Raw genomic sequence first — 17,423 nt, 5'->3', positions numbered from 1 at the left:
GCGGTGGCATTCACGACCCTCTCCAGCTGCACAGTGGGCATAGAGTGGTGTGTTTGGAAAAGTGATGGGTCCCTTCACTAAGAATACCCCCCGCCCCACACCCCGCCAATGCCGGCTGGGGCGGGAAATCTTAGTCCAGCCTCCGGAACCGAGAGCGGGCGAAGCGAATGCGCCCGGAATCACCCAGGCTGGCTGCAGCCACCTGGATCCCCCAGACAGGTCTCCCTTCCCCCTGGCGCGCGAATGGCCCGGCTGGGCGGAGCCGAGGCGCAAGTGGCGGAGCCCGTCGCCGTCGCCTCTCTTCGCTCTCGGGGAAGCGCAGCGGCACCAGTTCTGGCGGCAGAATCCTGCTCAGAAAAGTTTTGAGCGGAGTTTGGAATCGGTTTGTTCTTCGCTTTCTGCCCTTTCCCCAGGCTGCAAAGAGTCAGGCGCGGGGGTCCCTTCGCGCGGGGACGCTGGGCAAACCCTTGAAGAATGGACTAGCGCGAGTGAATTTGACTACCGAGGCTTTGAGCCGAGGGAAGGAAGAAGAGCAGCGCAGGAGAGGATGGTCGCTCGGATCAAGTAATGCCAATATGTAAGTCTCTTCTCTTTGTCCCAAGAGAGAGTGCGCCGCTCACTCTGCCCAGCTCCCCAGCTGCGTGATGTCCTTACTTGCTAGCACTTGGAAGCTCACTCAGTCGCGCCGACTTTTCTCTCTACTGGAATAATCAGGCCAAGCTGGTGGAATCGTTGTCATGAGTTGATGGGGACTTAATTTGGGGCTGAAAGGTAGCACAGGAGTTGTGTGTGTGTTGGGGGGGAGCTGGATTCTGAAGAGCAGGTGAGAAGTTTCATAATCCCAAACATCCAAAAAGAACTTATTTCCAAAGGAAGAAAATGATGGCGTTTCATTTCTGTATCAAGATCTGTTGGGACATACCAGGGAGGGCAGTAAAGAAAACCAGTCGTTTTCATTTAAATCAGTAGTTTTATTATTTGGCAATGAATTATTAGTGCGGGGGTGGGGTTGTAGTGTATCTGGCTCTGCTCCAGTAGTAGTGAACATAGTTGACACAGGCTTGTGACTTTTGCTAGAAGTTCTGTCTGTAATTTCAGTTGGTACAGCTAAAGCATCTCCTTGTAGCTAACATAATGAAATCTCAGACTTCACCCCAAGTGAAACAATTTGGGGAAAGACCTATTTCTAACCAGGAGGATACTGTGCCAAAAACAGAAAATGGAAGGAAGATTTGAAGAACGGAAAATGTTCAGAGCTTTTGCTCTTTCTGTGTTCTAGGTTGGAAGAAGATTTTTTTTCAGACTTGCCAGTCCAAAAGAAGAATCCTATGTTGCTAGAGAGGTCTTTCTCTCTTTTTTTCCTAAGAGAATGTCATGGCACCACATACTTTCAAGATACTGTAGCTGCCCTATTGCCTAGTTCTAGTTCCACTTTTGGGTATTTCTAAACTCAGCACTGTTACCAAACATGCTTCATCTGCCTTGTTGACTGTCTTGTTAATTGCCCATATGCTATTGTAATCAGATATGAAATCAAGTAGTTATGTACAGTAAGTGTACTGGAGAACAAAAGTAGCTATAAAGGCTAAGGATTAAAAAAATCCATTTCCAGAGTGTTCCCAATTAAATAGTTTTTTTCTATTCCTGCTGGGCTTATGGTAGGCAATGTGTAAGCCTGTCGGGGGTAAGTTTTCTTTCCTGGAAGTAACCTACCATGCTAGAGACAGCATACTTTCTTTAGGCTAAGAAACTAATGATTCTACAGTTCTGGAAATGCTTTCATTTTTTATTAACCATTAATTAATGTGTTAACATGTTTTTAATTGACACATAAAAGCAATTATTTGTTTACAAAGAAGATCATGCTTTTGCAGAAAGAATAGTTAAGAGAAATGTAAGAATTTTGTCACAACTTTTTTGGGGGGGGCTAATGTTGGAGGATCTGATATTATTTCACTACTTTACCAATTCAGAGCCAAGACATGGTCTGCTGCTGCTGCTGCAAAAAAGTAATTTCATGAACTTGAGTCTCTCCAGCAAAATTGTATTGCTGCTGAATAGAGAGGGAGTGGGGGGAGGGGGAGAGGAGATATCAAGGGATAGAAAGAGGCAGAGCTGTTGTAGAATGGGTTTGCATTTGTGTGAGAATTAAAAAGACGTATGTTATGTCTTGTAGTATACTTTTACCTTGAACATACAAGATACAGTACTAATCTCTGAGCCTCAAGACCCAATCTCAACTTCTGGAATAATGCACTTGTCCACAGTGATTGGCTCTCCAGTCTGATATGAATTTATTTACTTAATTTATACGGTGCCTTTCTCCTGAGTGTGAACCCAAAACAGCTTACAACTTGTCCCCTTCTTCAGCCCTGTAGAGTCAGCAAGTTGCTTCATTAATGCCTTTTTTGTTTTTGCAATTCTAGGTACCAGAGCACTCCATAGCTAGTGACTGGATAGAATTAATTAGTACCCATTTTAATTTTCTTCTGATTGAGGGTGTGGACGTTCCTTGAGCTCAGCATCTGAGTGATTGTTATATGTGAAATTTTCCCCAGGCCAAATCAGGTTTTTATCCTGGGATGATTTTATAAACAGTGGGGTTACCTTCACCATGTGGCATGTTTCTTTGCACTACAAGAATGTTTTCATAGCACAGTTTATAGAATCTTGTGAATATGCTGGAGCCTAGGTCTGTGGATGGCTGGTAGGATACTGGTAGTGATTTTATTATTGCATTCTAGTAAATTTTTACAGTAGAGGGTTGAACTATGTGACCTGACCTGTGAGCACATGCAGCTACAGCTATAATTCTGTGATTTTCGCTATTTCTCAAGCCAAGGCCACTTTGGCCAAAAATCATCAATGTGAGAGCCATATTATCTGCTAGTACATCGTTCACTACTGTCAGTTGTGTGGAATCTTTTTCTGATCTCACCATGGTGAGAGGGTGTGATTACTGTAGCTGTGTCTACTGAGAGAGGTGAGGAAGATCCCACAGGGCTCATTGAGGCCTGACTGGGGTTTCCCCCAAGAAGTACAGCATCATACCTCTTTTTGATTGTTGGGGCTTCAGACAGTAAGCTGCCTGTTCAGGACAAGGCTCATTCATCTAACATGCTGCCCTTCTGTGACTCAAATCCTAGCCGGTGCGTCAGTTTCCTGGTAAAAGATAGCGTCTGTTCTGCCCCCTTGTTCATCTTCTTCCTGCTCCATTGAGGCTGGTCCCAGTATCTGTTTCTTGCTTGGCCACAGTTACTCCTTGCTGGGCTTCTTCCTACCTCCATCTTCTGGTGCTATCTCACTGTCTGGCTTATCAGCTTCTGCGGCTTTCTCCATTCCTCCGTCTTGACTGTCTATCATCCTGTGCTGAGAGGTCAGGGCTGAGAGATTGGAAGTTGGCTTCCTAGCATTGCTAGGTTTCTGTCACTTCTGGTGTGACCATATTTATAGCAGCAGAAGGATAAAGCTGTCTGGCAGGAATGGGAAGTGGTGTGCGGGAGTGGATTTTGTCCAGATCCTGCCCTGATGTTGGAATCATGCTTGGGTCAATTAGGGCTGTCACCAGATCATGGATGGGCCTTGTGGTGAAGATCACTGTATTAATAAACATGGTGTAAATCTTAATGGAATAATTAGTTGTTAGAGCAACAGTCTTCATTCATATGGCTTAGCAATCTATCAAATCTAGATATGTGTCTTTATATGATGCAGTGGTATAATATGGTGGCTGCACATAGAGGCTGCTGGCATAGGAGCATACCACAGTTCATTTTTTAAAATTTTGAGTGGGACCAATGTGGATGCAAACTACTACTGGTATAGAAGTAGTGACTTGTAAAAGTCAGTGATGGTAGGGAGCAGAACAAGAACAGAAGCATGGGAAACTGCCATTGAAGACCAGTAGTTCCCATTCCGAACAGTAAATTTGGCAGACCTGTTTGAGTGATGTAATGTCTCAAGCATAAAGTAGTTAGACTGTTAAAAAATATGAGGAATTTTCAATCCCAATTTTACAGCCCAAGAGTTGTCAGATGTTATGCCATCAGATATTTCTGATGGAGAACACTCTGACTATTCTGGCTGTTTCTGATGGAGAACACTCTGGCTATTCATTGTAAGGTCTCACTCAAACCAAAATGTGGAGAACAGTACAAACAATTATCCAGGTGTGCTTGAAGAGAAAAAATGGGTACAGGTGTTTTATAATCAACTACTTATTTATTTTTGCAGAGCAATAACTCATTGGACAAGCTAAGTTGTGACATTAATTAATTCCATGAAATTCATTGTGTCTTTTAAGCTCCAAACTACTAAATAATCACATCAGAGTAAATGAAATTGGTTCAGAGACAAGCTAAGTTGTGACATTAATTAATTCCATGAAATTCATTGTGTCTTTTAAGCTCCAAACTACTAAATAATCACATCAGAGTAAATGAAATTGGTTCAGAGATAGGTAACTCTGTTCAGCTTAAACTTTTTTTAAAAAAAATGCTGTTTGCTTCCTAACCTTTTTAGTACAACTTTAGAAATTCAGTTTTTTAAGCATAACTAATAGTGCTTCCACAAAGAATAGCATCTCCTCACGCTTTCTACACAAATATCCAGTGGCACAAATATCCAAGGATGGAGAGACAGTCTCTCAATAATGTGGGGAAAATTAGCTCAGAGCAGACTGCTTATTAATATTGCATGATTGGATATTGCAAGAATCTTTTAATACCAATGTATGCGAAGATCAGCTCTTGGAAGAAAATCCATGGAGAGGTATAGAAAATTTGGCAGTCTTTACTATAGGGATAAGAGGTTCACAAGCACTTGATTCAATACAATAAACACACACACACACACACACAGAGTTCCTAAGATATAAATAGGTTGGAAAACAGGTTTGGAATAGAAGGGGGTATGGAATATATATATGGGTAATACAACCTGATTGCAACGTGAAGAAGGTCTGTTATTCAGAACCAAACAGCCAGTGTCTGGTTCCAGGGAGCAATGCGTTGGGCACAGTGACAAAGATGGAAAGGTGTCAATGGCACTGGACGATTGGCCCTTTGGAGGGTAGGATATTTATAGGGCGAAGAATCACCTCTGGGGGGGTATCAGGATGACCTTTGGGAAGTGTTAGGACAACCTCTGGGAGGTGTCCAGATGGATTGCTTGAGAAACATTGTAAGGTGGTCAGGAGAAGTTAGGTACAGAAGGGAGTATCTAGGTTAAGATAATCAGAGAAGGCAATGTCGTCAGGGATCCTCTTGTGGCTGGAAATGAGTATGTATCCAGCAGAGCTACTGTATCGTCTTGAGGACACATTCTTCCTTGGCTGTGGAGCTAAAAATGTGCTGCTATGGCAAGGTAAGAGCAGGAGAACAGAAAGGGAAAAAATCCTGGAAGTTCTTGTATGTAGACCTGGATATTGGCAGAGAATGGACTTCCCATCTCTGCAATGCCAGCATCACCTTTTAGGCTGGTACACAAGCAGGGGTACATGCGGATAACCACTCCCCCCGCTATGCCAGGGTGGTATGTAACACTTTCAAAGGATTACTCTGCTACTAACTACAGAAGCAGGATGATAATTCTACATGGTAATTAATAAGGAAAAGTAGCGGAGCTACAAGGGGCAGGGGTGTGTGCGCTGGGTGTGTGTGGAAAATATCCACTGACCCCTCCCCCTTCCCCCCTCCCTTCGCTTCCCCACTTACTTTAGTTCAGGCTCCTACATTCCTGCTGGGTGACCTTTGGCTGGTCACAGTTCTCTCAGCCCACCTACCTCACAAGGTAACTGTTATGGGGAGAGGAAGAGAAAGAAGTTTGTAAGTCACCTTGAGTCTCCTTACAGGAGAGAAAGGTGGGCTATAAATCCAATACTCTTCTCTTCAGTTACAGCCTTCTAAGCCCATCTATTTGGCTGGATTTAGAAAAGTGTAATTCTGTTTAGGGTGGCATTGTTAGGTACTTCCCATTTGAAGGAAAAAGGATGGCTCTTCAATATTAAAATATATGGTTCATAATTACATAGTTATGATATGGAAAAAAAGGGAAGAGACACCTTTGGCTGTGGAGACAAATGTAATAATGAAAGCTTCCATGTAACTCCCCAAGACCTGCAGGGACACAGAATGTACTGGAAGTAATGACTCAGGCTGAAAAATGGAAGCTGTTTTTTTAAAAAAATATTAAAGGGCCTGTAGCCCTGGGAAGTCTTTGCAAGATTGCTATAACTCTGTACCAGAATCCTTACATGCAATTGTATTTGAAGTGAAAACAATCACATCAAAACAAGTCTGAAAAAACAACAGAAAAGCAACACAGAAAATGCACTGCATTAGATAATGACAACATCATCTGGGTCCTCCAGAAGAAAAGTGTAATAAAATATTGGCAATTTCAGATTAAAGACTCATGTGGAATAAACCCACCTGTTTGACCCTTTTTCAACATTTTGGAACAGAAGCAACATTTTGGAACAGAAGCATTTCTTGTGAAATGACACGGGGACCAAGAGTTCCAGGAAAGGACTTTTATGTGCTTGGATAATAATTTTTTATCTTTACAGCAATGTGGAATAAATAGCAGTTTACCACGCACTAGTACTGACACATCCAGAACTTTTCTAATGTGTTTTTGTACTTTGATACTTTGTGCTGATTCGGTTAATTAATTTGTCAATTTCAGAAAATTAGACTGGTATATATATATATATATATGTAAAATCAGAAGTGGATTTCATTTGGCTTGCAAAATGAGGGTGTGGAAGGATTGGCTTATTATAACAAAGACTCTTTAATAACTAATCAATATGACACAAGACTTTCAACTTTGTATTTCAGTCTACTCCCACTGTGACTGATTCTAGGAATAAAATCAAATACTGTCAGAACAGGAACAAATTGGCCACTAAGGCCTCCAGGAAAAGTCCCACAGGGCTGACTTCATGCACTGCCTTCTCTCCACTGGGATTGCCCCTCTGGAGTTGCCCTGCACAAGATAAAGTCTCCAAAGGCTCCTTGTCTCATGTGGGACCACCTCACAAGAGAACCACAGTCCTCACTACTTGCCAGGCTATCCTTCTTTGGGGGGCATGGTCAGAAAGAGCAGGTTCTTTTTCGTGGACTATTTTATTTTTCCAATTCACCACTGCCTCGGAATTTTTGAACTGAACCTCACAGAAGAAGAGAGAACCCTGAAAAGTAAGCTGATATGTCAACTATTTTTAACAGTCCTTGTATATACATTTGCATTTTTTTTCAATCGAACTTTATGCTATGTTTTTAGAGACTGGCTTGGATCCAGTGATCCATCAGCAGAAGATGTTAAGAGTTGCATATTTCCTTTGATCTCTCTCTATCAGCAGCCATTTCTGACCCTGATAAAATTTATTCCTGAGGTTGTGGGACCTGTATTGAGTAATAGGCATGTGGATTAGTGGGCAGCATTGGCTTCTCCATGGAGATTCTCCACAGAGATTCTCCACAGATGTTTCTTCTGCTTGCAGCTCATCCATTTGCTATTTTGCTGTAAAAAGTAGATGAATAACATTTGTTTAGCCTAGTGATTCCGTGCATGTGTTGTTTTTCCTTTTTTTGTTTTGAGGGGGATGTCTACAAAGTTACAGCAACACAAACATACTCATATTTCAGTGGGTTACTGTATCCAACTGTGTATTCTTATCATTACAGTCATTGAACTAAAAACACATACAAAGCAAAAATAAAGTATATTTTCTGTACACCTATTTTCCATAGGATGTCCTATGAGAGCCTAACGTGGTGCTACCAATGGAAATGGAGACTTCGTTTGCATGTCTTATTCACTATCTTCCTCGTATGTGTGCAGCATTCAGGTAAGAGGGAATTTTTCTTCTATCCTGCTGAATGTGGCTCTTGCAGGTCCTTCTACAATAGCTGAAAATAGTAGAATATATTGATTTTAATTGGATTGCACAGAAGATGCTTGAAGCTGATTACTACCATAAACAGGCAATCACAGGGAACTAGAGGCTACTCTGGTTTGCCTTCTCCCCCTGCCTTGCTTCTGTATCCTGTGTGAGTGAGCTGGCAGTAGAAGAAAGATGGCAGGCCAAGTTGGAGGGCAATGGGATGCCTAATTATGGGAGTCTAGGAGTGGGCAAGGATGAAAGACCAAGACCAAGTGGTAAAGAAAGTCTGAGGGGAAGAAAAAAGTGAGCAGGTGGGGAGGAAGTGGATCCAGAAGGCACAAAAGAAAGTAGACCTGGAGCTGAGGAAGGGATAAAACAGGGAAGGTGAGGGGAAATGTGAGGCTTACCCCACAAGCTCTCATGAATCCCACTCTTATAACCTAAGAAGCATGATTTTAAATTTTTAGCTACAGTGTTTCTAGAAAAGGATTTCACTTACACCTTCCTTGTTTCAGAACTAGTATTTCTGGCAATTTCACACGGCAATAATAAAATTCCATCTTCCTGTATGCTTGTTTGTTCAATTTTTTGTTATTGTTTTTGAAGTTATAATTTTGATTCCTAAAGAATGCTAGAGAGTGAAACATGATGTATAGATTTAATATATGTAGAATCTGTTCATCATGTTATACAATGTACAATATATTTAGAAAGCACATAGCACAGCAAACCTGCTGACTTTGGCAGAGTTATATCCTCACATTATTGGATGTTGTGCTGTCACTGGACAATAGCAGTGTTTCCCACTGGATTGATTCAGGAAGACCCACTTGTGAATGATTGCTGTAGCAGAAGAAAAGTTTGGATTTATACTCTGCCTTTCTCTCCTGTAAGGTCTTAAAGTGAGTTACAAACTCCCTCCCTCCCTTTCTCCACAACAGACACCTTGTGGGGTAAGTGCAAATGAAAATGGAAATATAGAACTTTCCAGCACTATGAACCCCCCTGATGGTAGAATCTTTCCTGGGGTCTTGAGCAGGTATTTGTTTTTTGAAGAAATGAAACCAAATTTGGAGGGAACCCAGTCCGCCTTCTTCTGTAAAGTCCCTAAACTTTGAAAAAGGATTGGATGAAGTGATCTGACTTAAGATTCCCTGAGGCCTGCTATTTATTGTTCCTATGAGAGAAAAGAGAATTTTTCTGTGGGTCTGGAGTGGGTATCGGAGAAGCAGTTAGCATAAAAATTCAGGGTACCACATCCTCTCTATTAAAAAGCCTACAAAGGTTGGAAGGATTGTTAGAGTCAGAGGTCTGATTTTATGGAACCTCCCTTTCAGTGGTGTAGCTGCCATGGGAACATGTGGGGACATGTTCCCCAGGCGCATGCCAATTAGTTACATGGGGGTGCAAAATGACCCCCACACAAGCAGCCTGGGAGCAGGAAGCAGTGCGGCCATGGCTGGAGTGCTCCAGTTGCAGCCGTGCCGTTTCCCACTCTGAGCAGCCTGCTCAGGCTCTTGGAAGCAGCGAGGTCTGCGCTGAGGCTGGAAGCTGGAGTGTCCCTCTCAGAGAGAGAGTGGCGCTCCAGTCTTCAGCCTCAGCACTTTTTTTTAAGCCAAGAGAGGGTCCCTTTCTCAAAATAAAAAAGCACCGAGCCTGAAGGCTGGAGTGTCCCCCTCAGTGCTTTTTTTCAGCTAAGAGAGGGTCCCTCTCTCTGTTCTTTTAAAACACACCGAGGCTGAAGTGTCCCTCTCAAATAGAGAGGGGCTCTCCAGTCTCCAGCCTCAGCACTTTTTTTTAAGCAAGAGAGGATCCCTCTTTCTGTTTTTTAAAAAAGTGCAGAGGATGAAGCCTGGAGCGTCCCTCTCAGAGAGAGGGGGGCGCTCCAGCCTCCTCCTCGGGCCAGCACACCCCACGTCCATCAGAGTGCATGCCTTCCGCAAGGCCCTTGATTTGAGGAGCACCCAGCTGGGCTGTGGCAGGCTGCTGCTGGACTGCCCCACCCCACCTCCATCAGAGCGCACTGGGTGTCTCTCAAGCCACCAGCTCAGATAAGTGGGGTGAAGGGGGCCGGGGGGGGGGGGTTTGGTGCCATTTTGTCCCGGGCGCCATTTCTCCCCACTATGCTTCTGCCCCCTTTGCAAGGTATCCCCAGGCATCACAGTCTGTGTTGTTTCTTATGGGCATGTTTTAAACCTTCAATCCAAACCAAAAAGTTAAAAAGTTACTAGCAACAATAAAATATTTAACCAGTAACACAACCAGAAAATTTAGAATGTCAGATCAGTTCTGAAGAAACTCGTACTGTAGTTCATAGATCTACTGCCTCTGGATATGGAAGTTCTCTTTAGTCATCATGACTGGCAGGTATTGATGGACCTATTTTATATGATTCTATTTAATCCCCTTTAAATGTTAATGATAGCCACAAGGCTATCCATTTTATTCAGTGGAAGTTACTCCCAGGAAGTTACTCCCAGGGAAGTTACTCCCAGGATGGCTGTCTGGAACTCCTAAGGCTAATTTATAGTATGTTTTTACAGCTATTATTACTCAATACATCCCCAAGCCTCATTTTCTAAGCTTTCAGGAAGTTGATTATGCTGGTTTGTCTACACACATGCCCTTTCTATAACACCCAGCTTCTCTAAACATTCTGAAGCATATTTCTTCCTCATTAGGCTTTAGGATTTTGTGTGTATGTGTGTGGGAGAGTATTAATTCACAAAGTTTTTTAATGCATTCCTGTGGAATCTTGTTTAATATGTAAAGATGCCTGCCATATCTGTGTGTGGCTGATTTTGTGGCTTTCATCATCGGTATAGTTTATTATTAGATAATAGCAATGATGTTGGAAGTATTTCTTCATACCTGCTGGGTTTTCCTCATTGTTGGTAGTCCTATGTGAAAACGCCTTGTTAATGAGAAAAAATGCACATGTGATAGAAGATATAAATGGTAAGGATGATTTACAGCTAGTAATGAATTAAGCAGTAGCAGTCATAAGAAAATTCAGGAATTCACCCAAAGTATGATTGACTGATGAGTGTGGGCGGTGCTGGTGCAGTAATATGCATGCTGTCGTTTCCTAAGCAGGTTTATTTGGCAGAGGCCCATGGAGTTCAGAGTGGCAGCTTCCTGGTAAATATGCTTAGGATGGCAGCCTTAATTAGACTTTTTAATAAAAGGCAGAGGGCCAATAATTTTCAGACAAAATGGTCTTTATTCAGTGGTGAAACGGCTATTCAGGACAACAAGTTAATGTGGAAAGTTTTTTTTTTCAACTTTGTAACTTTACTGGATTGTTCTTGGCCAGTATAAATCACTTACATGGTATGTGTTAGCTGTTAATTTTGAAATTTTGATAAGGATAGATGTAAGAGGAGGTCATTGTATTTCTTTTAAAAACTTTTCATTATTCATGACAGGACAAAATAGAGCTAAATGTATTTTGCTTTTTTATATGCTCCCTGTAGGAAAAGTTGTAATATCAACTTTAAGACCCACAACAACTGTGTGAGGTTCAACAGCCTTAAAGGGAGTGCCTTGTTGAAGCCATCTATACTCCTTCATGGCCAAGCAACTATTTTAATTGGGGCTTCCACATGGAATGCTCTAGTAACTTTTTCTTAATGGCTACCAACCAATGCACCTATCCAAGGGATCCCAAAGTTTCTTGTTTATGTCATGCTTAGAATGTGTTTTACTCGGGAACATTAATGTTTCCTAGTCAACACCATTATTTTGGTTAATAATTTAATTCTGAAAGTAATTATTACATGTTACTATTTCAAGTCATTATTGAAATATGCTTCCTTGAATAGCAGTCAATTACAGGCAAAAGATTAAAAGTGTACTAAGACCATAAGTATTTAGGATATGCTTGCCAATTAAATTTATTCATGCTATGATGATAGCATAAAGTGTGGATGCAGTGCAGACATTTATGTAATCCCAAGTAAGGAGTTGAGAGACAGCATAATTTTTTTTCATAGTGCCACCATGGGTGTGATTGTTGTGTATATGTTGTGTAAATATTGTGTAAAAATGAATGTATCATGTTCATGATGTGTGCATGTTTCCATGTTGCATAGATGTAACACCTTGCCTTTGTTAAAATATTGGGGTTTAAAAAAAACCCTCCATGTTTATTTCTAGAAAGAATCAAGTGAAAAATATCCCACAATAGTCTTGTGTGTGTCAAGATTTATTGCTCTTTTCAGAATATTTTCCTGTTTGTAGGCCATTCAAGGAAAAACATGTTTCCTTTTTCATTTCATTTGAAAAGAATTTTTTTCCAGTTCCTTTAGGTGTTTTAATCTTGCAAGGGATTTTTGCTTTGTAATAGATTGATGGTTCAATTCTGTTGTATTTGGGCAATTGCAAGAAAAAAAATGTTTGCTTTTCTTTCTCATATGGTGGTAGAAAGTGCTATCAAATCTCAGGTGACTTTTGGCAACCCTGTAGGGTTTTCAAGGTAAGAGACATTTGGAGTTGGTTTGCTATTGCCTGCTTCTACATGGCCTGAGAGAGTTCTGAGAGAACTGTGATGAACTCAGGGTCACCAAGCAGTCTTCATGTTGAGGAGTGGGGAATTGAACCAAGTTCTCCAGAGTACCATCCACCATTCTTAACCACTATATCACATTGACTCATTTATACCATATCTCTCTCATGATACCACATCTTTCTCTCCAATGGGGATACAAAGTTACTTCCTTTATTCTCCTTTCCTCCATTTTATACTGACAACATTTCTGTGGTTAGTCTCCTAAAGCTACTTACTGAGGTAAAGTTTTAATAAATCCACTGTGACTAGTTTTAAAGACTGGAACGTACATTTTTAGCCACATGTTATTTTGAGGACATGTTATAAGCAGAAGTAGATATGGGGAGCATAGAATTTCTACTTTTTCAGTTTCTGACTTATTCGGCTAATATGAATGAACTTTAACTAAAATAAGGTCTTCAGAAACCATTTATAACTGGTTCTTACTGATTTAACAGGATTCTCTCCTTTTTGCATGTGGGAGGGATAGTGCATCTCAAAAGTTCACCGATCGCATCGTTCTTACTTCAAAGGCATGGTAAAATTAAAATGTATTTGAAAAGGTACCTAACCAATCACATACATTTTACAGAATTAATGAATAACTGTATCCATTTATTCAGAGAGAATTTAAGCATTTGCTTAAATTGAATTAGTTAGCGATTATTTCATTTTCTGATTCTGAAATTGGCACAGAAAGGCTATCAGCCTGTTACTTCATTAATCAGTCATACACATTAAGAAGAAGAAGAGTTTAGATTTATATCCCCACTTTCTCTCCTGTAGGAGACTCAAAGGGGCTTACAATCTCCTTGCCCTTCCCCCATCACAACAAACCTGTGAGGTGGGTGGGGCTGAGAGAGCTCCGAAAAGCTGTGACTAGCCCAAGGTCACCCAGCGGGCATGTGTGGGAGTGCACAGGCTAATCTGAATTCCCCAGATAAGCCTCCACAGCTCAAGCGACAGAGCGGGGAATCAAACCCAGTTCCTCCAGATTAGAATGCACCTGCTCTTAACCACTACGCCTTCTGCTCCCTTAATACTTAACACTTAACAATGTAGTTTTGCATAGTTTCATAACAGAAGCTGCAGTGTGCATCAATGTAGAAAAGGGTAGAAAAGGGAAGGGGTATCGGCTTTTTCCAGCAACCTCACCTAATCTAGTACAATAAGATCACAGCAAAGGGGTGAAGAAAAAGGGTTCATGTGACAAGTACTAGTAGCTGGAAGGAAAGGGAGAAAGACACTGAAGGTCCTTCTACTCTTTCTAGAGATAGGATGCCATGAAAGATGCAATAATGTAGGATATAGTTGTTGCAGCTTTAGTTTAATAATATTGGACTAACGTGGGGAATGCAGTCAAACATTGGACAAATTCTGAAATGAATTAGGAATTATAGCACCTGACTGATAGAGTCTGCAGTTCTTTTTGTCATTGTGAACATCAAAGAAAAGAGATACTTATATAAGTAAACCAAGAGGTGACAGTATCACTCAAGAAGATTAGTTTGTTTTTTTAAAAACCTGTTAAAGTATGTCCTATTAAATAAATATAAAACTATTCCACCTATTTGTTCTGCAGAGTAAATGATGTAAAAATGTACTGAGTATGTATGTGTTCTTGTGTGTGTGTGTGTGTCTAGATTTGAAATCAGTTTATTGCTGTTCAGAGCTGAAGAACCTTTCTGTTAGAGGTTTTAGAAGTCTTATCTGATAACTAGATGTCGGGGGGTTGTATCTAGATGATTGAGATGAATTCCTAACTTAATGTAGCTGCTTAGAGCTACAACTCAGTGCTGTTGAAAGATATATGTAACCACCCTGCCTTATGTTACCACTGCCATCTAGAACATTCTTTGAACTTTGCTGTATGGCTTCACATACTTTGTAGATAACTAGACTTCCCCTGACAACCTAGTCCCATGGGAAACAGAGTTGCATCCATTATTTTGTGGGGGCAGGAAGTCAGGTGGCACTGTCTTACTATCTGTTGCTGACCTTGGGGCGCCTTAGCTCCAGGGAATGTGTTTAACAACTTCTTGGGAAAGCAGGAGGGGGACTTTCAGTGGAATGAAGGGAATGGCAAAAGCCAGGTTTGTCAGAACTAGCTTTGTCAAGCTTTGGTGCTTTGATGCCTAATCAAGAAATGCTTTGGCTTAAGGTTCAAGACTTAACACTGGACTCTGTTCCTCATGACTTGTTACAAATGACCATCATAAAAAAATTTATTACCATGTATGACTTGGTCTGTTGACATGTTAGAAAGAGGCTTAGAGTGGAAAAATGATAGTAATCTGTAGTAGCTTTGTGGTATCATATTGTGAAATGCATATATAATTTCACATACCCTATTTCACAACAGATAGCCAAGATACAGCTATTCATTTGCAACATTTAAACCACAGACTTTAAATGGCTAACAGACAGGATCTAAGCTGATGGTACCAAGGCCATTTGCAGATTTACAAAAGACTGAAAACTCCAGGCCCTCTCACAGAAGTACAGCTTACAGGATTTCTAGACAGACAAAAATGCTAACTTAATTTTGAAATGGAGTATAGACATGCCCTTAATTTGACAAGAAATCCCTCTCTCTGTGATCTGAAATGTGTAAGCAAATAAAGTATGGCATTTAATGAGCTAAAATGTAGGGTATCCAATACTGATTCTACTTTTGAGATGTCTTTATTGTATGTGAGTGCTTTCCCCCCCCCATACATGTGCCGTTTCCCCCCTTTTTTGTTTTGAGGGGGATGTCTGCAAAGCTACAGCGACAAAAATATGCACATGTTGCAGCTTATCCAATCATGTTGCTGTAGCTTTTCAGACGCCCCCCCTTAAACCAACAAAAAAGGAAAAATGACATATGCACAGGATTTCTTGGTTAAACTTTAGTCATCTACTTTTTACACTGAAATAGCAAATGGGTGAGCTGCAAGCAGAGGAAACCTCTGTGGGGAAACTTCATGGAGAATCTGCTGCGGAACACAAAATGCCGGCACGAGTGGTGGAAACTGAAGTAAGAGGTTTGGGCAGGAAAAGTAAAGTATTGTGTGCCTGCTTGCATTTGCTCAGTGGGTAGGAATCGTCTTCAAGCCAGGAAAAAGATTGCTAGTTTAGTGATTTTTGAAAAACCCAGGTTGAGACAAATATAGTGGACTGAACTTGTTTTGGGGAAGAGAGCTGTGCAAAGTTCTTCCACAAAACACTTTTTATAACATCCTAAAGGTGTTACATCTGTGCTGTGTGGAATCCACTTATAAGAAATTCACCCATCTTGCCTTATTCCACTCATTCAGTTTCACAAATAAGATTTACTCTTCACTGCTATCAGCAGGCTACTATAAGCACCACAGTCTGATCACCTGCAGTAAGTTCCTCTGTTAAAATCAGAATTCCTTTCCTTAATTCAGCTACCATGGAAATATGGGGAGATTTGAGAATATCTCTAACCACTGTGATTTCTGGACTAGCCAGGCACCCCTCTGCTTCTCTCGTACTCTACGCAGCAGTGACGTAGGAGGTTAAGGGCTCGTGTATCTAATCTGGAGGAACCGGGTTTGGTTCCCAGCTCTGCTGCCTGAGCTGTGGAGGCTTATCTGGGGAATTCAGATTAGCCTGTGCACTCCCACACATGCCAGCTGGGTGACCTTGGGCTAGTCACAGCTTCTCGGAGCTCTCTCAGCCCCACCCACCTCACAGGGTGCTTGTTGTATATAAGCAATTACTGGATAAAACAATCACTATACAATTGAAAAGCAAAATACTACAGCATTTGAGCACTAGAAAATCAAATAGATGTAAATGTAAATGCAGTCTTTTCCCCCCAGGTCGAAAACTTATCGCTGTGATATTAAAGAGAGAAGCTGAATTACTGTTTCCAGGTTTCCAGCTGAATTACTATTTCCAGGTTTCCAGGCAATATGCACATGTTTCGAGGTGTCATGACTTTGAAGATACCTCCTTCAAAACAAAAACAAAGAAAAAATGACATGAGCGCAGGATCACCAGCCTAAACTAACTTTATTAATGTACTTTATACAGTGAAATTGTGTGCAGATGAGCTGCAAGCAGAGGAAACCTCCATTGCAAAACTCCAGCAAATGGCGGGTGGGGCAGAGAATCACAAGCAGGAAAAAACGGTGGGTGAGAGTGAGAGCTAATGGGCAGGAAGGTGGAAAAAGAACTGCTTTCCCTGTTAACACTTTTTTGTTTGTGCTGTGTGGACAAAAAAAGTCAAAACGGCTCTTTTTAAAATGTTTGCAGTACCTTTTATTTGTGCTGTGCAGCAAGGGTCAGAGGGTGAAATGATGTAACCGGGATCAGTAACCTATGTATACAAGGATGGTCCTGGATGAAAACTCAAATGAGTAGGCAGTTGTATAATTAAAATATGGTTTTATTGAAGAATGAAAGTAGCAAAACAATTGTTCAAGAGCTGACTAAAAGAAAAGGGAGAAAGTTGGATAGGGTTTCGAGGATGAGTGATAGTTACCTGTGTTAAAGGGATGTCCAGGGAAAGAAACCCTGAGGAGGAAAGAGGAAAACGACTAGTGGCATGAGCAAATGAAATTGCACACATACAAGTTGGGTATGTGCATGAATCCAGAACACACACACATATACTATAAATGGTCAAAGAAGCATTATTTATACTCCAAATTGGCTCCTGAAGCAGTTATGAGTAAACTGGCATAAAACCTAGAGACAAAGAATTGACTTCTTTCTCAGGTTCCAATAATAAGATAGGAGAGGAATCAGGAATACCGCTCTAATCTCTTCAGTATTGATCGATTGGGCTCAGATAGGGTAAGTAACGGTGTTCTCAGACAACTGATTAAATCACTTTAGGGTGATACAATGGGAATTAGTTAGCCCTGTTGTCCAGGCAGACACCCCTTAGGGCTAAGGGAAAGTTCAGCTGTGAGTTGCTTTCCTGCCCAGGGTTGACACACAAGATGAGTCCCAGAACTCCCTGAGAGG

At 41.3% G+C, this 17,423-nt stretch overlaps 1 protein-coding gene across 2 annotated transcripts in view; it reads left to right on the top strand.

The window, feature by feature from the left end:
• Nucleotides 1-226: 226 nt before the first annotated feature.
• Nucleotides 227-17,423, top strand: part of ADGRG6 (adhesion G protein-coupled receptor G6) — a 131,265-nt gene continuing 114,068 nt past the window's right edge. For both annotated transcript variants that reach the window (XM_048489559.1, XM_048489551.1), the window contains exons 1-2: nt 227-577; nt 7,758-7,855. In XM_048489559.1, coding sequence (XP_048345516.1) covers nt 576-577; nt 7,758-7,855 — 100 coding nt within the window. In that variant the 5' untranslated portion in view covers nt 227-575. The remainder of the gene's footprint in view (nt 578-7,757; nt 7,856-17,423) is intronic.

Source organism: Sphaerodactylus townsendi, linkage group LG01 (genome assembly GCF_021028975.2).
Source record: "Sphaerodactylus townsendi isolate TG3544 linkage group LG01, MPM_Stown_v2.3, whole genome shotgun sequence".
In the NCBI taxonomy this organism is placed as follows: Eukaryota; Metazoa; Chordata; class Lepidosauria; order Squamata; family Sphaerodactylidae; genus Sphaerodactylus; species Sphaerodactylus townsendi.
The sequence above is the reverse complement of the archived record's forward strand: the minus strand, read 5'-3'. Positions and strand labels throughout refer to the sequence as shown.